Genomic DNA, 26774 nt, shown 5'->3' with positions numbered 1-26774 from the left:
CACAGCTCCCTGCTGCCGGTTTTACCCTGTAGACTCAGGAATCGCATCACCTCCTAGGACAAAGGTGGAAGGTGAAGGGTGCACAAGCTTCTGCCACTGGACTGAAAATAGCACTCTCTGGTGGACGGGCCAAACTGGCCAAGGTGCAGCAGGTGACATGTGCATCAAATTGACAACTGCTTAGAGAGTACCGGAGGAGATATTTTGGAAATGTCATGCACTACCATTGTTAGCATACCCCTTGTGTTAGGCTGTATGAAGGCTGTCTCAGTGAGCAGGCGCAACAGGCAGGGAGGCCCGCACGGGGGGGTGGGGGGTGGGGAGGAGGGAATTTATTATGGTTCTCATCAGCAGGACTCAATTGCTGGAGGCGCAATGGTTGTTCAGAGGGTTGTCATAATTTCTGTCATCTATTTAAAGTCAAACTCAGGTGGAGACCAAAGTCTCAAGAGTACAGGACAACTTGCATTCTGCAGATGTCTGCTCTTTGGAAAAGTGCCCTGTTAAAAATCGCCATGTGCTCAACTACTTTCACTCCATTGGAAACATTAAATGCCAAATCCCCCCTATGAAGGTGTGGGGGGGGTAAAAAAAAAAAAAAAACACGAACCCCTCCCATTTTGCCGAGGATGACTCAGCTTTCGTGAGGTGTACTGTTTAGAGCACCTTAAAGGGGTGGTGTGACAATACACACTGATTTGTGTCGTTTCATTTCGCCATGTGTGCCTGCTACACACAGGGGGAAATGTTTTTACACTGCCAGCTTCACTAACTGAGAAATGGCTTAATTTGCATTGTTAGCAGTCCCAGTGGAAACCAATTAGTAGCTGTGAGCTGACCGGTTGCCATTTGATTTCCTTTCTGCTTGTTACACAGAAGCATATTTTGGAAATAATTAATATTATGTAGAAACAGAACTGTGAGTAGGCACAGCTCACTGTCCAAGTGACATTTGTCACCATGTGCATGTTTGAAAGGCCTAATTTGCCCTTTTTGCCCCCCGAACACTTCGGGAAACTAATAAAGCTTATAATGTCATTCTGTAATAGGAATGACTGGGAAAGTTCGGGTGGTTGTAGTGTCGGTGGGTGGGTGTGGGATGTGTGTATGTGTGTGTGTGGGGGGGGGGGGGGGGGTGATCCTCAATAGCCTCTAGGTGTTTTACACACAGACACACTCACACACCAGCTGTTTTCATCAGTGTGATGTTGTGGTGCTGAAAGCCAGGTGAGTGCTGCCTCCCTGTGTTTGCATGCACTAACTGCTGCCACTCACCCAAATGACAAATGTCCCGCTGTTAATCTTAACATTACTAGGGTTTAAACTACCCTGCCTCGTGCCCAACAGCACGATGGCTCTCATTACAAGGCCATCTAACTGTCATCATGGTATAGGTAATACATTGTAAAAGCAGCTGTCTGGAATATGGCTCACATCCCAAATCTTCATCATCACAGTACTACAGTACAGACAATTGACTTCTGGTTAATACACTAATGCACCTGTAAGCTGGTGCCAATTTGGTAAGGGCCACTGGTCACAGGCACATGGTTTGTCTTTATACAATAATGTGAGGGCCTTTTTTTGGCAGTTTCTGTGATGACATGACTTGAGTGAACCTTTATTGTGAAGGGCATCACTCAGTATTTGTGCAATACTGCTGTTTAAAATACACCATTAACAATGCTAATGTTCTCCTATGAGAGCAAACACAGCAGAAGCAAAGCACATTTTTAATCAATGTTTATTTAAACTAAAATACATCCTGGATTACCAGGAGGACAGAAATACAGCAGATTAGCCTGGTTTTAGCTTTGAGGCACAAAGGAAAGATCATTACTAACAGTGAGAGAATATCATTTTCTACAGTGTGTATTAAATACAATAATATAGTCGCAGTTTATAGCAGAGTAAAAAAAAAATCTTCATTTACAAAAACAGAGACATCAGTATGTATAGGAATAAGGCTGGAGGAGACAGAGTAGGTCCAGTGTTACAGTTGATGACTTTGGCATCAGTGTATAAAAACAAAAGGCAATAAAATCAAAAACAAGACGCACTTTCGTTTGAACAATATCAGTGGGACTGCTCATAATCACAAACTCCCTTCAATGAGATCAGTGTTTACACCTAAACTAGTCAAACCGTGTTTAAAGGCTGGTGTTAGGACATCAAATGGCACAGTTATGGTGCTGAGCAAGGCACTAACCTGTTCACCTTCATTCTGGCAGAAAATGTGTTCTTAGGAGACTTAAAACATGATCAGACACGTCTCAGTAAGGAGACAGATTAGGTAATAAAGGCAAAAGTATTAACAGCTCATAAGAAAGTACATATGTAAAAGAAAATAGATGATATATATATTTGTTCCCATGTTTAAAGGTCATTACAGAAGAAGATCTAAAACACAGGACTGTCTTGTTAATGTGGAAACTAAACACTACTGCAGTTGAAGAGGGCCCCAGAGGTGAGCTTGTTAAGCTATGCTGATGGAGAAAAGAAGCTGCTGTGACCAGGATTAACATTTTCCTGCAAAGTGCCAGTTTTACTCCACTGATCTTTACACCACTCTCGGGTGTAGCACCTGGTCTACACATATAAAAGTACATTGAGGGAATCCGAGTGGAAGAAAACTACAATGTTTGAGTCCCAGGGAGGCTGTCTCACACTAATTTACACAATCAGTTAAAATTCTCATCAGTTTCTCTCTGAGGCTTTTTCTCACAGTGCTGTGATCTTGAAGATGGAGCTGAGAGTGCAATTTGAGAGCCTAATTACTTCAAGAAACCTTGTAGTGGGTTTTTTTTCTACCCTTTGTTTACCAAAATGAGATGCTCAGATGTGCAATTTGATCCCTTGCCAAACAAATCCTCCCCTATGCGGAGGACAAAGAAAAGAACCTATGGGCTATTTGAGTATGGCATGCGGTGATGAAGTTACCTCCTTCACTCACACATTTTTCTTCTTTTGCTTCTCTTAGTACGGCTCTGCCTTTAGATTTCGATATAGGCAGCATGTAAACACCATCCCGATGATCTGGGGATTAAAACAGATGAAAATAAAAACGTAATTTAGAAAAGCTGTATTCTCCATAGGTGTACATACATTTATTGAGTCTCTGTGTGTAAGCACAATGCTAAAGGCATTTTCTTTATTTTTTTTGCTCACCTGTACACAAGCGATCCCAACACCGACGGCTCCAATGATCTTCAGGTGGTCCAAGATGAAATTCTCCAGTTTAGTGATGCAACCACCCTAAATGAAAAACAAAGATTGTCTTCATGTTGCATCAGTTGATGTGGGAGTGTTGCTGGAGTCTCACTGCAAACAATGTTATGTATACAGTTTGGATGTGATGGCTGTTCTTTTTTCTGCTACGCTCACGCCACACCGCCTCTATGCTGACATCTCGAGACATGAGAGAAATACAGATGAAGCCCTCCCCACCCCCACCCCCCGACACCGTTCACGCACTCACCTCCACCTTGTAGATGTTGGATGGGTGGTCTCTTATACCGCACATGTTGGTGATGGTCTTACAGCAGCTGTCAGGCACCTTCCTGCCTTTTGCACCAGAGCGAATATAGACGCTCTCAGCCCAGTCAGCTGAACTGTTGCTCCCACAGCACTTGAACTGATGGAGGAGATGGAGGAAAAACACTTCACTGACAGCAGGAAAGTATAAAAGACTCAGACAAACATCCATGAAAGAACTGGTTTACACTGATAACAAATAATTAAGTGTTGCACTTCACTTGAGCAAAACTCTGCATACGTGTTCTCTTGGTTCAAAGCATTATTACGAGCATTATAAGATGATTGATTCCCCCAGTAAGGCAAACATTAGGCATCAGCAGGCAGTTTGCTTGGCTTCACGTTAAAACTGGAAATTACATTTATGTAAAACCTTAATGTGCCATTTTTATTTTTATTTTTTTTAGCGTTTAAATAAAGGGGTTTTTTATACTGCAAGTCAGTAAGTGGATTTTGTTGACTTTCGATAGAGTCAGAATAACCATTTCCCACATTCCTGTCTTTAAAGTAAACTTAAGCTGGCCTAAATAGGCTGATGATACCTTGCAGTAATCAAATCAATCATGAATTCCTCTCTCTGTACACCAAATATTCTAGAGTCAAATATGTATAATTGCTAATTGGCCAAACTGGGTCAAGCAGCAGATCAATCAGTAGCAGCAAATCTACAACTGGCTGAGCAAGGTATCAAACTGTGCATGAACGAACACCCACAAACCTCAATGACGTGAAGCAACACTGTAAAGAAGAGCGGACCAGAATTCTTCTACAACGATGTGAGAGACTGACAAGGTCACGCAGCAAATGGTTACTTTACGTTATTGTTGCTAAAGGTGGTTCTCCAAGCTACCGAGTCGTGGGATGTACTTGGTTGTGAAAACGTTCTTTTTCACATGAAGATCAAATAGTTTTGATATCAAAATCGAATTCACAATCAAATCTGATGGCAAAACTTGAAAAGCTGCACTCAAAAAGGCCCGCTGTAAAGTAAAATACAGTTGTGATTGAAATGTGAATTGTTTTGCAAATCCAAATGTTGTTTCCATATTCAACGGAGGTGCAGCTCCTGCTCAAGATTTACAACTCAGTTTGAGCCAATTGTTTTATTTTTAAAGTAAACTTTAAGATTCACATTTTCCTCATATTTACTTTGAGGGAAATGTATGTATGCATGTATACTGTAGTTCTGTTCTCATACTGATGCTATTTGAATATATGATAAAAATGACTCCATTAAAAGAACATTTACAAATTCCTTTAATAGTGCAAATTCATGTTTTTTTGGAAATTATGCAAAATGAAGTTTAGAAGAATGACTACATGTTGATGTGTGAAAGACAAGATTTTATACTCAAAAAACTAAGCAATGAGTATAAAAACTAACAGAAGTCTTAACAGCACCTCAGATTTACACATTCCTTAACGCACTGTCAGCTCGTTTGGCTAGAAGAGAAGGTAAATTACAGCAGAGAGTGCAGACCAGTCCATCATGCTTAGATGAAGTCGTGGACTGAATTGGATTTACTTTGACTCGCTCCCATCTCCAAAATCTCTAATCTGATGAGATGATAGGGTAGCATGAGGGCTGTCCAATCAACAAACCACATGTGAGTCCATGTGACTTTGGCTTGGAAGTCCAGGTTCATTTGCAATATGAAAAAGTGGATGCACGCAACAACCTAAATTCCATCCACGCTGGCCAATGTAGAAATCCAAATGTGCAAAGAAATCTCACAAAGCTGCACAACATTTGTGTCTGGACTCCTTCATCCATTGCAGACACTTACCTCCTGCTGCAGCTTGTCTACAGCCTTGGTGATGTGCTCGGAGTTTGTTTGATTATACTCGTCAGTCATGGTCTTCTTTAGGTTCTGCTTCAGCTCATCATTCAACTGTTCAGAAACACGCACACAGGTGTACATGTAGTATCAGCCAACAAAAATGGGAAGGCAGCACGACAGAGCATGACCTAAAGTGATGAATTTGTCGCTTCGACTACTGATTCTCCAGCACATCATAGCACACGGGATTTAAAATACACATCACGGAAGTACTTCTAACAACAGAGAGGCATATGAAGACGAAGCTAGTGTAAAAGCAGAGGAAGTCTGTTTTTTGGGTTTTATTTTATTTATTTTTTTGTTCTCTAGACCAGTGGCAGAAAACGCAGGAGTGGAAGGTCTGGGGGGCTCAGTTTCTATGGCAACAAGCCAGCTGGGAAACCACTGTAAATCAAAGCATGAAGGAGATATCAAGGGAATGAATGATGAAGAGAGGAAGGGAGGGCAGAGAAAGATGAGAGACGCGAGGTGAAAACAAAGAAGAGGAAAGAAGAGGAGGTGTTCAGGTTTTCATTTTACCTGTTGACAGTTTCAGAAACACTGCAGCGGTGAATGAAAACAGTCATTCACATTTTAAAGGGACTCCGTAAGTATGAGAGAGCCAGTATGGGAGTGAACTACACCATGACATTGCATTAACCACATACGAGTATGAGCAAACATGAATTCCAGGCACAATGGATGGTCGCATGACTATGACACTGGGATGAACCACAGCCATTACCTGCATCTCAGTGCTTCCCATCTTTACACAGGAGCAGTTTAGTACTGCTGTTTTATTGAATACATATTCATTTAAAAGCAAGAACAGCATCATGGGTCTTTGATATACTTGAATTATGCTTTTTCTTTTGTTAGCTTGTTTTCTGTTAATGATAATAATAGGCCATACAAGGCTGGACCACCAGTTGCAATTTGCTGCTGAAGGTTGCTGGCAATCCCTGGGAAACTGTCAGCGTCAGTGACCCCCTGACAACCACTGCTTGCTAGGAAAAAATGTATTTCTGGCTATAAGCTGTTCCGGGAGGTTGCTAGCTGTCACTAGTAAGTATACGGTGCTGCACTGTATAAACCTACATGTGTTGCTAGTAGGTCGCTGTGGTTGCGAATCATTTGTATGACACATACAGACTTGTCTGCAAACAGTAGCAAACTATTCGCCAAGTCGTAGAGAAACTCTGAAAAGTGTGACGCACACTGTAAACAAAGACTGTTTACCTTCAACCTAAAAGTTGCGTCTTGTGGTGAGGCACAACGTTTTCTGTTTTGCATTGCACTTTTTCAAGTTTTACTACAGTTTAGAGCAGCGGTCCCCAACCTTTTTTGCCCGACAATATTTTCACGGACCGGCCTTTAAGGTGTTGCGGATAAATACAACAAAATAAAACTAGTACCGGTACCGAAAAAAATAAGATTTATTCATAACACACGTGAAAAGACCCAGGAAAACAGAGTTAACGATAAAAAGGATAACAAAATAACGCTGAAAACTGATAAAAACCCTGAAAACCATACATTTCACACCTGAGCCTCAACTGTCGCGGCCCGATACCAAACAACTCTCGGACCGGTACCGGTCCGAGGCCCGGGGGTTGGGGACCGCTGGTTTAGAGAGTAAAATGGTGAGTGTTTGTAGACAAGTCAGCTTCATTCATCAAACTATGGGCAAGCTCAGTACTTTGCTAGTGCCCAACCCTGTCACTCTTATATTACAAAGCACAACTTTAGATCAGAAACCAGCATGAATACAACCTGTTAAAAACAGTCTATGAATAAGGTGTGTATTTTAATACATGGCATCTGTTTGAAGTCTATTAACCCTTTTTTCTTTAAGATCAGACCAGCAGTGAGCTCATTTTACAATTTACTAGATATTTGCTAGAGACAAAATATAAAATGATTTTGGAAAGAACACAAAACGAGCTTTACAGGGATATCATGTTGTGTCATGGTACTTCTGTCTGAACACAGACAGAATAACCACCTCTGCATAGGTTTGACCATGTTCACTAAATCTCAGCCATTTGGGGACAGAGAGAAATTTCAAATGGCTCCTGAAAAATGAGAATTATTTTTGTAATAATAGTGAAAGTTAAATGGTGAAGGTTTGCAGACAAGTAATTCATGCAAACTATGAGCAACCTACGGAAGCAGCTCGCAAACAAAGCAATCACAAAGAGGTTTATGATCATGTCTGATTACAAAAACAAAATAAAGTCTGAGCAAATCCCTTGTGCAGAATCTGTAGCTAAAAATGGGTGCGTTTGTGAATTACAAGCATGTTACATGAGTTGTTCATCTTGGTATCGTTCTCACAACTTATTAGCAGAGAGAGTGAAAAGATTAATAACAGGGGAAGAGGCTTTAGAGACTTTAACACAACTTAATGCTTGTGAGAATATTTTGAGGCAAGTAAAGTAGACAGAGCTTTAGGAAGCGGCACACAGCCATGGACCTCAGTGGCTGCTCATGAACTGTGCATTAATGAAAGAGGCAGTTAAAGTGAAAACAGTGTACCTCTAGACTGAGAAAAGTCCTGTTCCTGAGCTACAAGCCACTTATAAGACTAAGCGGGGTGGGAGCGATGTTGGTAGAGAGCAATGTCATGTTAATATTCCTAAAGGAAAAATGCTTGTCATTTGCTCTTGTTTGCAGTGCAGTCAGTATAACTCTACAGTGGTACAGCAGAAATGTGCCGAGGGAGGCTGTCAGTTTTAGTTTAGCTTATACATTAACTACACACGAGAAAATAATCACTTGAAAACCAAACCGTGTGCATTTAGTACACAGTCTGTGGTGTTTCTACTTTTTTCAGTCATTAACCTGCCAGTAAGGTTCTTCATTCTTTAGTGGAGTGAAATGAAATAAGTTTGAAAATTCTGTGTATTTGAGTTCAAAATCAAAGCAAATGCTTTGAAATGATTCTGACACAGTGCATTCAGGCTTATTATGTGTCCTGCTGCAGGCATTTTTCATTCCATTTGGACTCAATGTACCACAAGTAATATGGGCAGTCAGATATTTGTATTTTTAATGGGCCGTCTTATACGGCCTTTCTGGAATCTCGTTTCTCACGCTGGTTTTTGTCGTGGTTAAAATTACAGCAGAGCACATGCCATGTGGGAAATGAAACAGTTGTCTGTGTATTATTACAATGCTTTTGACTACGTGCTTGGATTAGGAGACACAACACATTTGTCAAGCATGCTCTATTGAATTTTTGCACAATGCAATATATGCTACACACCTTAACATCATTTTTTAATATCAGATGATGATTTACTGTAATACAGCAGACTGGAGTCGACGCGAGATGGTAACACAGATTTACTAAAGATCCTATAATAAGTTACAAAATGCTAACCTGAGTTGAAATTACATTTTTTGTCATCTAAAATAAATATCCACTCTTGCAATATCTGCCACCTGCTCCTCCTTCAATTTCACACATACATACATTACAAGAAAGGTGTTTTTTTTAATGATACAATGGGAATTACCTGCTGATAGTAGATATAAGCAAGGACACCGGCCAGGATCTCCAACAGGAAGATACACAGCAGCAGAATGAAGTACTGGAAACACAGAGAAGAAGGAATTACAGTTAGTGGATGGTGATAAAGCGACACGACCAGTTGGTTACAAATGTGATGTGGCAGCTTGCGGGGCTGCCTTTGACACCACTTTGACATGATTCTCTTAAGCCAGCTTGAACTATGTTTCCTTTCCAAGGCCTTGTGTCATCCTTCCTTGAGCAAGAATAATGTAATCAAACCCACTCATGCAGCAAAGTCATCCACACAGCACTGTTAGAGAGGTAGAACCAAACAGAAACAATGCAATGGCAAAGGGTTGGCTAACTTATATTAAGCTGTCTATCAGAAATACAAAAACTAGACAATGCAGAAAGTTGCACAGTCACACACCTTTGGAGGAGAAATGTTCCTGCGAGTATAAAAGTGGTGGAATGATGTGGGTAATTGTTTCAGTGAAGCAAAAGCTGTCTGTCTATCTATAATGACCAAAGAAAGAATTCTATGCAACAACCTCCCTTAGAGTATTTGATTACGCTCACGCATCATTACGCAGCATTAAATTGTCATTTTAAAAAAAGTTACACATTTAAATGACATTATTTCAAAACTGTTATGATGCTGTCTGTCAAAACAAGAATGTCTAATGTAGTAATGTACAGCTGATATAAATATTGTAAGTAGAACTCTAGAACTCTAAGGGTAGTAAATGGCAGAGCTTTACACAGACAAAAATTTCACACATTCGGGAAATTCACAAGACTGAGTGTTTATGGCATTCATGCATGTAGATATAACCCAATCCAAGGACGGTATTATATCATACAGGTGGACTTAAGAGCCTTGTAACAGTGTAAAGTAGATAAATGACTCTGCCAGAACATAAAACAGATGACAAAATTACAATAATACCGTTCTCTGCTTAATCATCCACTCTTGTTCTGCTCTTTTGCTCTGAGTAAGATTCCAGGATGAAACTGCAAAACTTTTGAGTCACTGCAGAGTGGCACATGTCACAGAGTTTATCATTTGCATCTGATTCGTGACCAAGCCCATTGGAAAATTAGGGGGAGCGTCTGCCTTTCAAGCCAAGTGAAAAGTTGAACTTCTCCTCTTCAGAATTAAAGACAAGAAGAGATTATTATCTGACCCAAACCTTGGCCTAAATTCCTCTGGACTGCTGCTTCCACAGGGGAGAAAATCAGCCCGGTAAAAAGGACTTGGGCCTTTGATTTGATAGCTGCTGCTGATTAGATCTCTGAGCAGCTCTGAGCCTGAATGCTGAGCAGACTTCAAGATGCATTTGATGCAGTGTTGAGGGTTTGAAGAGAAAGACAACACATGAAAATACAGATATAGTTTCGTTTTTTTTAATCCATGCACACCTGGCATGATGTTGTTTTTACATCATTTTCCTCCCATGATTGGATTAATCTGGATTTGATACTTACCACGTGTAAAGTGATCTCATACGCGTGTATGAGGACATCTGTGGGATGACTTATAAAGGAGACACTGCAGGATTAGATACGCTTTTATCGCATTTTCAATGATATTTCACATCTAATTTCTCCTTCTTTAATTTCCGGAGACTATTGAGTTAGATAATATATTTTAGGTGTAAAATGTTCTGCTGCAAAAAGGAAAAAAAAGTCAAAACAATGATGAAAACTTGCTTAAAATGTCTCTGATGTCATCTGAAACTCTTATTAGGCAACAGGATTATTAGATTTTTCTCACTTATATTATACCCCAAATATAAATCTGTGGTTTTAGTAATAACATTCCATAGAAAAAAAACACCTTCCTCCAATTTATGATTATATATGTAAATATTTTAATATTTTATATATGTATATATTTTAAACATCAATCACAACATCACCTGCAGCCTACAGTATATACAGTTGCAGTTGAACATACATAGAATTAAGGCCACTTCCCTGATACTGTGACATAACTGTGTCGTGTGGCTCTGTCTGTTCTCACTCCTTTGCACACAATCGCACGCACAGCTTTTCCAGACTGATCCCACACGGACAGTGACGTACACAGGGCGTGACAGAGAACTTGTTGTTGGCTATAGAGACAAATTACTGACTGCATCGACTTTGCGGGCCTCCTCAAGATCTCAGGCACAGTCTCTCTCATTTTACGTCTGCGCTTCCAGTCTTCTCCCGGGTGACTTAAGGGTACAGGGTAATTACTGCCAAAATGACTCTCAGCAGGTTCATATGAATAAAATGCTTTCTAAAGCACTGTGTTGGCCTCAGACTCCACTGCATCCTTTCCATGTAGGCTTTCTGACTGAACTACAGTTTTCTTTTTTCTCTCACACAGCTAACATATCAGAGTCAAATCACTCGCACATTGCTGTGGTTATTAGAAAATATTTGAACAGATTTCTTTGGCTTTTAGTGTCCTACTTTGACAGCATGTGTTTTACTCCAGAGTGTATGTAACATTTTCTCTCCTTCATCTGAATGTACCTCCGCCACAGTGAACAATATAGTGCTGCAAAGAAGAAACCCATATTTGCATGCACATCAATGTTTAACTGTGTCTCCATTTCAGGTTTTATTGGAAGCGTAGTGCTGCCTTTACAATTACTAAGCCTGGAGCAACAAAGTCATGCTGAAGGTGACTTTTAATCGTACCGATCACAGTTGGATGAGTGTTGGCCTTTCAAGGTACTGAACCAGCCACCTTTTGTAATTTAGTTGCTAGCGGGGCGTGTAATCGCCTTACTCATTAAATGCACTTTGCTTGCTGGTGAATGCAAAGGTTCAGCTGCATTTCTTAAAAATGTTGATTATTTAAAAAATATAAAATCCTCAAACTGGAGAAACTTGAATCAGAAGTCCACAACTTTCTGATAGTGGTTATTAGTTATTTAGTTTTTTGTTTATCTATTTACCCATTACCTGTAGTTTAAGTTTTTTTATTGAATTCTCTCAACAGGTAATGTGCAAAAGTCTTGAAGCAGCCCTCTTGAGCCACTTTTTCAAAAGTCTTTAAAGTAATCTTGAGCAATAGCTCTTCTGGCTTTCTAAAGGTCTTTCAAAAACCTTTGCACATGTTGTTTGTCAAGCCACTTAACACTGACCTATGATTCAATCAAGTATAAAAAGGCACCCAAGTCAAAAGATGAACCACTGTTGTGCCTACACTCAATAAATATAAGAATAATTTAGCAAAGAGCGATTTTGAAATTCTATCTTTATGCACTTTGTTTTTAAAAGACTTGGTACAATATGAAACACATATTGGTTATTAGGTAGTGATGACATGATATTTTAGGCTCTTTATTTTTTCCATGTGGACTGAAAAATTATCTTACCTGTCCAGCTCATAAAAGGTAAGTTGGAAAAAATGCATGCAGGCAATATCGCCAGCAAATGTAGCTGAATGATATTAAAAATATATAAATAAATAAGATGATCAGTCAAATTTATTATAGAAGAGGGAGACGTCAGCTGCACTTTTATGGACGATTTGAAATTCATAAATAAAAGATTCTGGATGAAGATGTCCTAATGAGTTAAAAATGCAAATGCCTCCAAGATGTAGCGACAAGATGCCATGAATTTGCTTCTTTTGATGTGCAAGATAAAGTCAGGATGGTGTACACACACACACACAAACACACACACACAAAACTCCCATTATGTTCTCCATGTTTGCTCTCTCTTGCCAAGTTCATTCCTTCGCTGTGATTCATGGCCGTAATCCTAACTCTTCAAAATGCACCATGCATCAAAAAACAAGCACACAAACACAAACAGAGAGGCTATTCAAAGATGTCAAACTAAGCACCAACTCTACGATTTAGACCACAAACCGAGACCAAGCTTTACACAAAGAATTATGTATGTCATTATTTCTGCCACATTTAGATGTATTTACAGGAGTAGGAATGGCTTTAACACTAACACCAAATTTTTCTTCTAGTTTCTTGAAACCTATGAGAGATCTCAGAATCAGCTGTGTGGCTTGTCAAATGTTGACAGTGATCTTTAACCAGGTTGCAAAAACCCACCAGTTAACAGAACAGGCAGGCTGCAAGTTTAATTGAACTATAAAGTAGCCATCATTAACCTCTGCTTCTGCATGCAAAACTGTCTGCCTGTTGACTGAGATAAATATAATTCAAATGAAAGAAAGAAAAAAAAACAAATATAGGCAGATAAGAAAAAAATGATTTGAAGTAAAACCGATGATGAGAGACGGTGCGACTCAAAGTGGAATGACTGCTCCAGTTTTTCATTTGTGCTGGTATCTTTCATATCAAACACATCAATACCTTGATTATTAATAACAAATTGTAAGCAGTTTTTGTGGTCTTTCAGTTGATACACTAATGCCCTATATTGTAAATGCATTAAGAAGTCAAGGCAAACACAGAAAAGGGAGAGAAGGGCAGAGACCAAGGAACACTCGAGCTTGTAACATGTGCAGTCAAACTGCATGAAGTCAGTTTCTCCACAGGTGGATCCGGCCTCTGTTTGGACTGCTTTCCATTTGGCTCTGTCATTTGGAAAGCAAAAGTTTCTCTCTGCTTTCCCCGAGTCATTCCTTTGTTCTTTTGCTTTTCTCCAACAACACAATGAAGTTGTGTGTTTGCAGACAGATCCCAACCGACTCTTCCCACGGGACAGTTGTTCTCCTTTGTCCTTCTGACTTCTCATACTTTGCACAGAGCATACATCGCAAACATCTTTACTTACTGTCTGACAGGACCTTCGCTTTAATTAAAAGGCAACTGCAGTGACTTTGTTTAAGTCATACAGCTGCAGAATGTCCTGATGACGCCAAGGCTGGATCAGCTTTTTCTGCTGTTAGAACTTGTGACCTTTACGGTACAGGACTGTGCTGCCAATCACCGCCGCTCTTGTGTACTCTCAGCAGGTACCAGGCACTCACCGCACACAAAATATAACAACAACAATTAATCCGCCTCCACCCCCCCCCACCCCCACCCCCCGCCCTTATGCTCACCCTCTTTAACAATCTCGATAGCATCTCTCCTTGTCGACAAGTTCATTCTTTCACCGTGATTCATCGCCCTAATCTCAACTCTTCGAGTTGCACCAAGCATTTCAACCCCCCCTCCCACACACAGAAAAACGATAAGAGGTGGTGCACGCATCTCGTTATGAATCAAATAAAATGGAGAAAGTGGGTACTTCTTCATGTATTTTACACAAATCTATTAGGCTATTTAATTACATTTTGAAACATCGAAAGCCCAGCTTCCCATCACTCGTTGCTCTGAGAACTACAGCCAACACCCACATTTGAGTGTATTGTTCTTCAAAATTCAATAAGGACAAAAGCAACAGACAGCTCCAAATCAATTATACTCAACAAAAAACTTTCCTAATCATCAAGATACCAATCTTGATGAGGTAACTAATCTTGTTTTTCCATTTAACTAGATCGTAATTCCACTTGCATGTGACTGAATATTTTTCGGTTGGCTGTTTCCAGATAGGAAATTAAAGGGAGTCTTTTTCAGTAACTTTAGCCATTACAAACAGTGCTGCTCATCACTAGCACACTAATAAAATGCAAGAATAAGATAATGTATGAGCACCCTACTGGCATATGAGGCTATGCAGACAACAATACCTTTCCTGCTTCCTGTGAGGGAAGAATCAATGTCATCAATAACACATAACTTTGTTTGAAATGCTATTCTTGTACTACAGAAAATACTTACAGTAAGTGGACTTATGCCAATGAAGCAAAGCTGTTCTGGCAAAGCTTGTAACACAAACATTTAAGCTCTGCCCACAGTGGTGCGCTTGCATAAGTTTACCATGTGGAAATGTTTGGATGAGCACAGTGAGCGTTTGTGCAACAGTGGGTTTCTATGCGTTTCTATTTTGAGCTGGTTTTAGTCCCATGCAGGTGTCTCTATTGGCAGAACCCTGTGCTGAGTCTGTGTACGACGTGTGCCAAATCAAATATGGGCACACGCTCCCATCAAGTGTTTGTTTGGTCTGAAGTGAATGCAACTGAGGCTGACACCTCAACCTCGACTGCTCTCATCATGTCTGTGTGTATGTCTGTCTGCATAGTACTGTGTACAAGTCTTGAACTACCCCTTTACATTGTATTGTCGCATTGCGCAAATATACATGGAATAAGGCAAACAGACATGTCTTATGGCCACATTTTTTTAGAAACACCGATTCCTGGGAATTGTTAGACTGTCTGCTTATTGATACCAGTTATCGGTTCTTGCACTTCCACTACAATCTGTTGATTTCAGTTTGCATGTCAGAGGAGGAAAACACCAACACAGTCTAGAGCATGAATATGGCCATTTACTTTTATTGCACAAATGAATGAGATAAATAGTAAAGTGGAAAACTGCATCCAGGACAGAAACAGCCACATTATGCTACTAACACAACCTCGTTTCTTTACAAGCATTTACCAAGACAAAATGCTAACGCTAAGCTAGCCAAGAACCCAAAATGAAAGCTGAGTGAATGCCGAGCCCAGCAGTCAGACCCTTAACTCCAACAGGTAACAAACTGATGACCCATCAGCAGAGGTAACACGTTACTGTAATCAGATTACTTTTTCAAGTAACGAGTAAAGTAAGGGATTACTATTGCAAAATCGGTAATTAGATTACCGTTACTTTCCCGTAGGAACGCTGCGTTACTAAAACCGTGATTTTTTTGCGAGAACGTCTCATGACAGTGACGTAAGCAAGTGCGACGTTGATGACAACAGCTGTGTGCAGATCAACAGTGGATAATATATCGAGTACGGAGAGAGTATGAGCGTGCGGCGTTTAAAGCGTGGAAGTACTGACCTTACTTTGAGTTTGATTCCATAAAAAGTGACAAAAACATTAGTGTCCATCGTGCGTGGGAAGAAAACTTCTTTTTACACCGAAGAAAAACCCCTAAACTTCCGAGCAAGCACCGAGTGCGCTACGACGTAATGGGAAACTCACAGAGAAACTCGCGGATTCTTCCACTGACCACTGCCCTTGCAGCAGTGGTCAGTGGTCAGCAAGCCTCCGCCTACGCTACTCCTGCTTTACAGGTGAAAATAGAGCAAAAGGACCGCTAGTCTTTGATGTTATTTATTTTCTGCTGTGTTTTACTTGCATCTATTTGAAAGACTGAGTGTAAACACAAAACATATTTTATTTTATGTGGTGGAATGTGCAGAAAATAGGTTTAAATATTAAACAAATTTCTTCCAGTCAGAGAATGTTGCATATAATTAAATTTTTGCTTGATGCATAAAGTTAAAAGATTAAAACTAATAAAACAAGTTTTAAAAAGGGACTTTTCCATTTGATTACATTTTGTATGATGGATTATGTAGAAAAAGTAGAATTGGGCTGAAAGATCTATCGCTTTATCACCTCTTCAGGTTGTAAATCGTGTTTTTAAAAAGTAACTAAGTAACTAAGTAATTAATTACTTTTGAAAATAAGTAATCAGTAAAGTAACGGGATTACTTTTTTTGGGGAAGTAATCAGTAATTAGTTACTGATTACTTTTTTCAAATAACTTGACCAACACTGCCCATCAGGCTGCAGCCTCACTTTCTACCTGTTCATGTACCTTGTTTCTACTAAGAGAAAGATCTTAGAGATGTGTGTCCTCATTAAGGATTTAGTAACATGAAAGTAAAGTAACGACTAGTATAACAAATGACTTTTTCCTGGGAGTAATTAAGGAACATTACTGCATTACTTTTAAGAAAAGTGTCCAGTGTAATATGTGTAATAATGACTTTTTTGACTCATGACTCCTAATCACAACAAAGAGGGGAAATACCTCAACAAACACGCAGAAAACATTTGCACCACAGCATGCAACTAATCTGTATGAATGCAAATTCTTTACTCCTGCTTAGTATTGATGGTGGCTTTCCAAATGGAGGTGGTTACATTGTAGCACATACTGTACATACTAAGTCATAGTACATGCATACATATTTACACAGTCTGGTTCTTGAACTGATATCTATGCTTCGAAATGCCTTTTGTTCTTAGTTAACTGAATGTCCTTCCTGTTCTGTACACCAAGGAAGTTTTAGAACAATATTTGCTGTAATGTAATAAACTGACCAGTCATTAAGCAACAGAACAACAAGTTACTGTTTATGATGTTATTTTTTTATTGTTTATGAGCTAATACTGTAAAGTGCAGTTGGCTAAGAAAGTTTAACTCTCTAATTACAGATGGTAGTAGGAGGAATATACAAAATGACTTACAGCCTCTGTCATCCTCTCAGTTTTTGTTTAAGCGGCACAGTTTAGCTGTTACTGTTCTACTCTGTGATATTTTCACACTCGTATGTTTTGTCTCTCTACCTTGACGTGATCTCTTACCGCTCTCAGTAGCCTTTTCTGCTCCTTGAAGGTGGCACAGCAGCCCAGCACGCCTGTTACCATGACGATGACTCCAGCCAGGACCAATATGTAGGCGGAGGCAGCGTAGGTCTTGGAGGAGAGAAGGCTGATGTAGTCGCTCTTCAGGACCAAGGTCCAAACACCCACCGCCATTACAACGCCCCCTGCCAACTGGGAGAAGAGCACATGATGAGTTCAGTTTCTGCCAGCGGCCAGCCTGGGAAACGAGAACCACGACTGTGGTGCAGAACACTGAACAACACTGAAGCTGAGAGTGATAAAAAGGTTTCAATTATTAATCTCCCAAGTCGGCTTCAGAGTGACAAAGTAGGAGCCTAAAATTAATATCTGTCAAAAATACGACCCACCGCTGCCACACAGGATCCAGACCTGAATCAGTTTCTGTTGCGAGATAACTGAAGGTTGGGGTTGTGGTGCTGTGGTGACATGTTTAAAGAGAATACAAACTCAGCCCCAGCGACAGATCAATCGTTTCTCGACAGAAAGAATTTGAAACTAAATCACGCACTTTAACTGTTTAATGATTTTCATTTAAGGAACCGCTGCTTCTTTGTTATTTATAGTTCTTTTTGGACGGTGACCAAACAAGCAAAGTAATGAAGTTCTTGGCTAGGCTCAGGCTCGAAGAATTGTGAATGACATTTGTTTGCTGTTATTAACATTTTACGCATTAAATGTCAAAAATAATTGCCTAATTTATTCAAATAAAACTATCATTAGCTGTGGCACTTCTTTAACAATTTTCAATTTCAAACATTTTTAAAGCAACCATATGGTTTACTGCCTGATTAATTAAAGAGAATTAGTCATTAAACCCAGCACGAAACTACCGCCATTGTCTCACATCTTCGGCATTACCCGAGCTAACAGTTAAAGAGAATATGAGGAGAATTAAATCAATACAATATTAGCAAGACGAGTCAGCAGATGGTGCAGCAGTGCAACAGAAATCTGTCTTCATGCCAAAGCAGTCAATCTAACTGCCTGCCTAATTTAGATTTAATTTAAAAGAGAGGATGATGGCCACAGAAACTAGACACTGACTCAGACAGAACCACACCCAGAAACAGTGGCAGTAAAACACCAAACAAAGGTGTAGCACAACAGCCTTCACTCTTCACTCGTAATCTATTTATACTGTTTACTTTTAGTGGCAATCAACCAGTAGATTATATTGATTCAGAGTGAACCATCGTTTTTAGGGTTGGGCAGTTTGGCCTAAACCATGCCATCAAAATTCCCCGCACAGCACATCAAGTCCACTGGACCCCTTTGCTTTAGGGTTCAGGTTTTTCTTTAGTTTATTACCTCTCTGTATTCAAAAGCTGTATAAAAGACATGCAAGCTTTAGTGACCCCCAGTGGCAGCAAGCGGTAATAGGGGAAGAATCTGACAGTCGAGAAGGTCTGAATAGGAAGCTTCCTCTGTCTATCTTTAACAAAGTTTAAGTTATCACTGATCCCCAAATGTTACATTTCTTTTTAATATTTCCTCCAAGGAGTAGTTTGTTTAAAGGGCAACGTACTGCACTGTAATGTAGTGTCTGTTTGTTTGTATTTAAAATATTGTAGATATGAAGCAGATGTTTGATGATATTTAAAAGGTCATATACAACACAAAATGATACAAATAGCAAATCCTTTTATGCATGAAATGTAAAATTTTTGCTCATTTTTAATCAGGGAGTGTCCTGAAAATACTGTATCAATGTCACAACTGTAAAAACTAAAACCCCAAAGATGTAATGGTCCAAAAGAACCCAAACTGATCTTGCAGTGTTTTTACTTTATGAAAAACCTGCAATGTCTGAGTAAATCTTAATCTTATTTAAAAATATTTACCTATTTTGTTCTTCACTCAATTTGAGTTCAATCTGCGTGTTCAGTTCTCTTCAAATTTGATCAAACCACGCACTTCAATAAAAACCCAGACACTGTGACCATATGTTACTCCTGGGGTAAATGGACGGCTGCCATTTAGCGAAATGCTTTATAGTGTGGCAAAGTGTTCATTTTGGTGTCTGAACTTCAGTCAAGATATTTCTGGCTGCAATGACTGTTGCTATATACCTTTTTCCAAACTGATTTAATAACCACCAGAGACCATGTAAATAACTGCAAGGCAAATTTCAAACGATTTGGTTTAGTGTGAAATATTCACACGGCTGTAACTCTGGCACTGAAGATGCTCTATTTGTCTGCCAATTTGAGAAAGATCTGATTCTTTGGCAGACAGATGATTATCACATATGGGCAGAGCTGCAAGTGTGACTTCACACCAAGAATGAGTGGGTTCAGACAGTAAGGGTGCCACACTGATGTTTGACTCTTATTTTACACACGCATTCAGATGATGAGTTCAGAACAACACATTCTTGACATTGGAAAGTCTGAGGGAAATAAGGCTTTGAACGCATCGCCTTTGTCCTCTGTAAAAATATGCAGCTTGCCTTTGACTACATGAACTGGAATAGCAGCAGGCATTTATCTACTGCCCGAATAAAGAAGGCTTTGTTAATGTCCTCAGAGAGGGTTTTCGAGCCAATTTCTCCTATTTATATCATATTACCAAAAAGAGCTGGTTAATATGAAGGTATACTGTGTGTATGCATATTAGTGTGAAAGGAGAGAGACTCTTACACCTTTAGTTTGTTAAAGCTTGTGTGAAAACTTGTGGCTTTCAATTATTTTCCCCTCACCTGATTTGTGGGGGAATGTTGTTATAATTAATAAAATTAGCAGCTAAGCCAACAGGTAAAACATATACAATTCCATTGGATTTCTTTAAAAAAAGAAAAAGAAAAAAATACCCCTGTATTGGTGTTGTTCTTACACCATCTCACCAGCCAGAATCCACCAGAAGGGTGTAGAAGTCACACATGCTTAAGAGGCAGTACCAGCAGTGGGAGATAATATATTTAAAGCAAAGAAGATGGTCGTGACCAACGATGGTATAAAGTACATTCTAGGCCCCTTGTATGCCAGAAATTATTAAGCTAGGTGCCTGATATCTATTTACACGCAAATGTGTTAGTAATGTCTCTTTAAATGGTTCCCTGTGACTGTATTTGTGGTTGCTTAAAACAAAATATCGCCCTCTGCTGGTACTGCAGCTTACTGCAACTTGAACATCCTGTCCATTTCACGCTTACGAGAGGCAAAGCGTGACATCCACACAGTGGACCAGCATCTATTACACGCTTTGCTGTGACATTGCGTTGCATCGTAATGATGTCAGCACTGCAACTGACCAATGACACTGCCTAAGCATTCAGTTAGCATTAGCAAGAAGTTAGCTAATGCTATTAACGAACTATCACTAGCAAACTAACATTAATAACCTAAATTTGGCTAACAGCAAAACTGACTTGATAATATATTTTTATATTGCATAAATTAATAAAGAAAACACTTGAAATACTTACCAAAAGAAGTAAGTATTTCACGATAACGTGACTGGTCAGTTGCAATATTGATCCTGGACCAACATTATTATAATGATGCAGGAACAACACCACCACAGTGATATCAGATATAACAAAAAAAATCTGTCCAAAGCATTTGTGCATCTGTGCTCAATGCAAACATTTCAACAGTTAATTCCTCGGCACAGGCTCGAGGTCGCTTAAATGAAAACTTACCCAAAAGAGAAAGTTGAAAGCAAACAGCAGGTATTTCAGGCAGATGGTCCCACATGTTTCCTTTTTCTCCTCTAAGACCCCCATGCTACAAGAGACAGCAGATTTTCAGTCAGTTATAATGATTTCATAACGGAACAGCATTTTCAGTTCTGTTTATACAGTCAGTACACAAGCACTCACTACAATCTCCAGCTTTCACACATACAACTAATAACTATAAATGTGATTATAGTACAAATAAAAACGTATTTTACTACCATTAAACAAAGCCGTTATCTTACACCTTTAAAAAAACAGAGCAAATTTATTGTCTAAGCCACCGGTTGGTAACCTTTACAATCAAAAGACATTTTTGTGTAATTTTTAACCAAAAGAAATCAATGTGGAGTCACAAAACATATTTGAGCCTAACAATAAATCTTTTAACATGTGACTACTCTGCAGTCACTGCTCAAAAAAAGGGAAGAACAATGAAAAGAAAAAAAAGTTAAAGACCAACGAGAGATGAAGCATACCAGTAAGCTAACAGCTCGGGTGGTGAACAAATAAATGTGCTTACTGTTGTTTTCCATGGCAACCTTTCAATTTTTTGTTTTTGGAATCCAAAAGTAAGCAGATAAAGTGCCAGGTGATAGACTATAGCTATGACAAGCATTGTAGTTAACAAAATATTAAAACCTCTTTTTAATTTGATTATAAGTCACACAGTTTTACAACTGCAGAATGTAAAGAATTGCTAAAGAAAGTATAGAGACATAAAAATGTTAACATTCATGTTCATTTCTAAAGTTATATTAATATAGTTTTTACCAGAACCACAGGAAGCCACTGAAAATGGGCAAAAGGGTCACAGGTTTGAGACATTATGTGAACCCTTCACACACTGAAAACACAAAGTTACTACTTTGATTAAAGTCAGAATATCAATTTAAACTCTGGCTGCCATATAAATTGATATTCTGACTCACTGTGTCGTCATGTATGACAATCAAAATCTAAGAAGCTAAGACCAGAGGAACTTCCCATCACCGATTACATTTTAAACTGTGCTGGGACTGGAACACACTCTTTGGCTTGATGGTTAGACACTTTACCAGATTTCTTCTGTTAAAGTAACAAAACACAAACATACCAAAGTTAATCATATGGTTTCACAGGGTTTTGTGCTAGGGCTGATACATTTCAGATTCTCAAGGTTGCCTTCCAGCACTCTGAAATGCCTCCAGTGTAACCAAAATGCTGCTGTACTGATGGGAAGTAGCCAGTGAGATCAGATTTCTTAATGATCAAGCTTCGTCATGTCTTAAAGACCTCGTATCCCAACAGAGCACTTTGCTCTCTGAGTGCAGGCTTACTTTTGGGACCTAGACATTCCAAAAGTAGAATGAGAGGAAATCTCCTGATAGCCAAAAGTGTTGATTGCTTAAAAAGTGAAGCAGGGTCTTGACCTTACTATCTTAAGTGCCCTGAGATGACTTATGTTGTCATTTGGTGCAATATAAATAAAACAGAAAAGGAGTGAAATATTTTAACAGGCTTTTAACAAATGAGTTGTTACAAAGCTAATGTAGTATGTGGGGGAGTGAGCACCAGATCAGCAGTGTAGGCAGAATCAGCAAGCTGAGTTATTACATGTATATGCAGAGAGATCCATGACTAAGCAGTGAGTAGGAGCTGAGCAGTAGCCAACGGCTGCAAATTATAACCACCCGCTTCTTAGTTCTTTAGTGCCTGATACCAGGATCCAACACTTGTTTAATATTATATGAATGTTTTAAACAGAGTGGATTTCATAAATCTTATTACTAATACTACAAATGAAAATCAACCTGCATTAGTGCTTAATGGCTACATTTTTTCTTTATATTTGATCCCATCTATATTTAAACACAGGCACTGTATTAAAATCTGAGAGCAGTCTCATTACAACTCCACTTCACAAAGTTTGAAGTTAAGTTTTATATATCCCATTGTCTAAAACAACATACTGCTTCCCTGTAAATCTTTGTTTCCCACATCTCCCATCCACTTTTTTTTCACGCTACAAACTTGCAAGTCAGGCCCAGGCTTGCACTCCTCTTCTTTCCCATCTGCTTTCCCACCCCCACATACTGCAGACTACCGTCAATTTAGACATGGGCTGTGCATGAATGAGTGAGTATGTCTGGTCTCCGTTGGTTGGCCATCTGTTATGGTGGTCTCTCTCTTGGTGTGCTCCTGTTAATTAAATTTAAACAAGACATAACTGACAACTCCTCCTTTTGCTTTTCGGGGTTGGATATTAGTCTGCTGAGCCAAGAGGAGCAGTCATCTGTTTAAGTGTCTCAAAGCTTTCTTTTTAGAATGGAAAAAAGCACTACAGGAGAAACAGCACTTCTGTTAAGTGGGTTTACTTTCAAAGGGCACAATTCCACAGCTATGTGTCATGCCATCTTTGGTTTGTTTCAGGATGAGGTGTCTTTACTCATCAGGAAATTAAACAAGACTACCTCTTGGTAAATAAAGCCAACATGCACCACCTGTCTGACACACTCATGTCCATGAGCTAACAGCAGTCTTGTCTGCTGTATGAGATTACAGTGGTGAATCACTTGGAACGGGTGCAGAAAGGATTTTTTATCATCCACATAAGTGTACAGATTTTTTTAAAGTGCTACATATGTTGCAGGTTAGTGAAGGTTGATCAAGCATTTTGTTTGTACTTGATTTAAAGCACCAACCACCAGTTTTAAACATACATTTGATCACTGTATTTGACAGCTTTACATATGATGAGAAATGTTCTGAGAAAGGAAACTGTAAGATTTGTGAGGCCTGTCCCTCTAAGATCTCCCATATGTAACCTTCATTTGCTTTTGTTGCTGTAAACCACTCTAGTGTCACTTTCTAGTGTCATACCTATAAAATGTTGCTACTTCTAATTTATCTTTACATGCAAAAACTACATTTTAGAAATTTCCATCCAAAATGCTACAGCCTCATCCAGCATTTCCATAAAAGCATATAATGTACACAGCAACCTGTTTGTGGACATTTTAAGACCTACGTGCAACCTACTTGTGACTGATGAAAACAGAGGCCCACTGTTTTTGGGAAGCTAAACATGTTTCAAAATTTACTTTTTACTCTTTTTAAGGGGAACCCTGCTCCGTTTTGGATGACATTCACATACACAGCACTGTACGTTCGGCTTACCACAGTAGTTTAACAATACATGTGTGCAAACTGGGATCGATAAGCATAAATCCTTCATTAATGAGCTGTTATAGCTGTGCGATAGTGTCATGTTGCGTTGAGATCGGCGCAGCTTCAAACAGAAAGCCTAAAGCTTCGCGATAATACCAAGATTAGCCCATTAAAGCATATTAGCCACGTTAGGTAGCATTGACCACAAGGAAAAGTCCCCCTAGCTAACCATATCTATTAAATAAAACAAATGAAATAAAAGCAATATTGTATGTTTTTTTCTGTGGTTTTTAACTTACGTTACACATCTCTTTTGCTGCTGTAGTGTAAGCTAACGCTACACTTATAAAACTGTCCTTTGCGGCTGTAAATGTTAAAACAGCCATTCTCCCACTGACGCTACGTCCAGATGAACAGAATCAACTTTGGGGTTTTACACAGCCATGTTTTCCCCTCAAAACGACCTACTTTTTTACGCTATATCATCTTAATAAAAGAGTGCATGTAAGCTAAGCTTCCATCAGAAGCAATTAAACCTTTCGCTTAGTTCACAAAATATTCCAATACCACCTCAACGGGCCACTGCGGCACCGCAGCATACGCTAACCTTTGTACGCAGACTACTTCCTGTTTCTACTTACCTGCCGTTCTTCTAGCTGCTATCGACGAAACAAATGTGTGGGTATTCCTAAAGGACGCCTTTTCCAAGGATAAAGACGTTTTTCAGATGGAAGTGAATCAAAACGCTGAGCTCACGCAGTCAGTAAGGCTGAAGCTGCTGAGTGCTGACTCCACCCCGGGCCACCTTGTACGTTTACTGAGTTTTTCACGTCCCGGGGCGATGCTTTGTGTAGTAAGAGCAGACAGTCACAGGGAGGAAAGAGGGAAGCCGAGAAAGACGGGATCTAGGATCTAAGTGCATTTGTAAGGCTTGTTAAAAATGCGGGACTAAACATTTGAGTCGCAGAAATATACTCTTGTATAAAGAAAGTTGAAGAATAATTACATAAGACTTAGCCTAGTTATTTTTCAAATATAATGATAAAACGTGAAACAAATCTAAAATTAAACACAGCAATCTGGGCTTATATCTTGCCCTATGAAGAAGTCACCTGTTGTCTCATTTCTAAGATTTAAAAAAAATTATATTTTACTAGTTGAGATTAGTATTTAGTAATTATGATTGATTCGATGCAATCTACCCGTAAAATTTTAAGTTAGATTTTATTTGATCACAAATCACAACAACAGTCAATTCAGTGTGCTTTAATATTGTAAAGACCCTACAATAACAGAGAGAAAACCCCAACAACCCTTTGAGCAAGCACTCTGCTACATCGGGAAAGAAAAACTCCCTTTTAACAGGAAGAAACCTCCAGCAGAAACAGGCTCATGGTGGAACAGCAATCTGCCACAACCAGTTGGGATGAGGGAAGGAAGACAGAGCAAAAGGCACGCTGTGGAAGCAATGATTACCAGCGATTACTAAAATCAGGGTTAATGGAATTGAAATTGAAAGAGTGTACGAAAATAAATTTCTTGGAGTGATAATTGATGATAAGCTGAGTTGGAAGTATCACGAACACACTTCCTATTTTCAAGTTACAAAAAAGAGCTATAAGAATTATAAACCAATCAAACTATATAGAACAAACTAACATTTTGTTTATTAATCTGAATACCCTGAAATTTTATGATTTAGTTGAATATGAAATGGCACAGATAATGTATAAAGCACAAAATAACTTGCTTTGCCCCAGTACTCAGAAGCTGTTCAAAGTCAATATGACTTAAGGGGAAAAGATTTCTTAAAAACAAAACAAAACAACAAAAAAAAACAAGATAAGGACAAATATAAAGCAGAGATGTGTTTCTGTTAGAGGAAAACACATCTTATCTAAGGTGGAAAGTTTTTCTTCTTGTTTGTTTTTGCTTTGTTTTATTATTTGCTTTGAGCCCTGTGTACAGGAGCTGCATGCAAAAAGATCTTTTGTTAAAAGGGTTGGCGTAATAAGCAAGTGCTTCAGCCAATACCTTTTGATTAGCCTTGTCTCATGCTTTCTTGCTTTGTGGTAGATCTTTGTTCTGTCTTCACTGAGATATTTGAATGCTAATCAATAAAATCAAATTAAAAAAATCAATTAAATGTAGAGTGGTGTATAAACACACAGTTAATGGAAAAAGGTGAGTGAAGAAGAAACAAGCTGATGGGAAGCCTTCAGTAGCCTGGGCCTGTTACGCTCCCCTGAGGGGTCTAGGCAGTGAGGGGGAAGTAACAAAAAGTGTCCAGGTCAGAAAAAAGGAGTCAAGGAGGCAAAAGGGTTAAATTAAAGAGTTTTATTAAAGTTTCTCAACTAAAAGAGACGGAAAAACCGCTATCACCATTTAAGAAAAACAAAACTCAGGCGTTGGTCAATAAAGTAAAACGTAAGTCAAAAAGAGAGAGAGAGAGAGAGAAGCAGCTCACTAGCTGCAACCACCACAAACACACACACGCAACTCACTAGCTGCAACCACCACAAACACACACACGCAACTCACTAGCTGCAACCACCACAAACACACACACGCAACTCACTAGCTGCAACCACCACAAACACACACACGCAACTCACTAGCTGCAACCA

The 26774-nt window shown here is 39.2% G+C and overlaps 2 protein-coding genes across 2 annotated transcripts in view; one reads left to right on the top strand and one right to left on the bottom strand.

Annotated features, from left to right (window-relative positions):
- kcna4 (potassium voltage-gated channel, shaker-related subfamily, member 4) overlaps positions 1 to 26774 on the top strand; it is a 145696-nt gene that overhangs the window by 115280 nt on the left and 3642 nt on the right. The window lies entirely within an intron of this gene.
- Positions 1727 to 24980, bottom strand: LOC147339367 (CD151 antigen-like). Its single transcript, XM_086293703.1, has 8 exons — positions 24789 to 24980; positions 20962 to 21046; positions 17280 to 17471; positions 8876 to 8950; positions 5322 to 5426; positions 3479 to 3634; positions 3169 to 3255; positions 1727 to 3036 (listed from the first exon to the last, which is right to left on the bottom strand). The coding sequence occupies exons 2-8, from the start codon at positions 21043 to 21045 to the stop codon at positions 2977 to 2979; spliced, it is 759 nt and encodes a 252-aa protein (XP_086149829.1). The 5' UTR covers position 21046; positions 24789 to 24980; the 3' UTR covers positions 1727 to 2976.

This window comes from Aulonocara sp. 'chitande type north' Nkhata Bay, linkage group LG1 (assembly GCF_057382095.1).
Source record: "Aulonocara sp. 'chitande type north' Nkhata Bay isolate Kocher_YH1m ecotype deep benthic linkage group LG1, A_spYH_male_GT1.1, whole genome shotgun sequence".
In the NCBI taxonomy this organism is placed as follows: Eukaryota; Metazoa; Chordata; class Actinopteri; order Cichliformes; family Cichlidae; genus Aulonocara; species Aulonocara sp. 'chitande type north' Nkhata Bay.
Note: the sequence above shows the minus strand (reverse complement) of the source record. Positions and strands in the feature narration are given on the sequence as shown.

What these genes read in the sequence shown, in the direction of transcription:
- LOC147339367 (XM_086293703.1), bottom strand. Translation starts at nt 21,045, where the DNA reads ATGGGGGTCTTAGAGGAGAAAAAGGAAACATGTGGGACCATCTGCCTG. An exon ending in AGAAAAGGCTACTGAGAGCG is followed by an intron (nt 8,951 to 17,279) that starts GTAAGAGATCAC and finishes CTGTGTTTCCAG; the next exon opens with TACTTCATTCTGCTGCTGTG. An exon ending in CTTATATCTACTATCAGCAG is followed by an intron (nt 5,427 to 8,875) that starts GTAATTCCCATT and finishes GTTTCTGAACAG; the next exon opens with TTGAATGATGAGCTGAAGCA.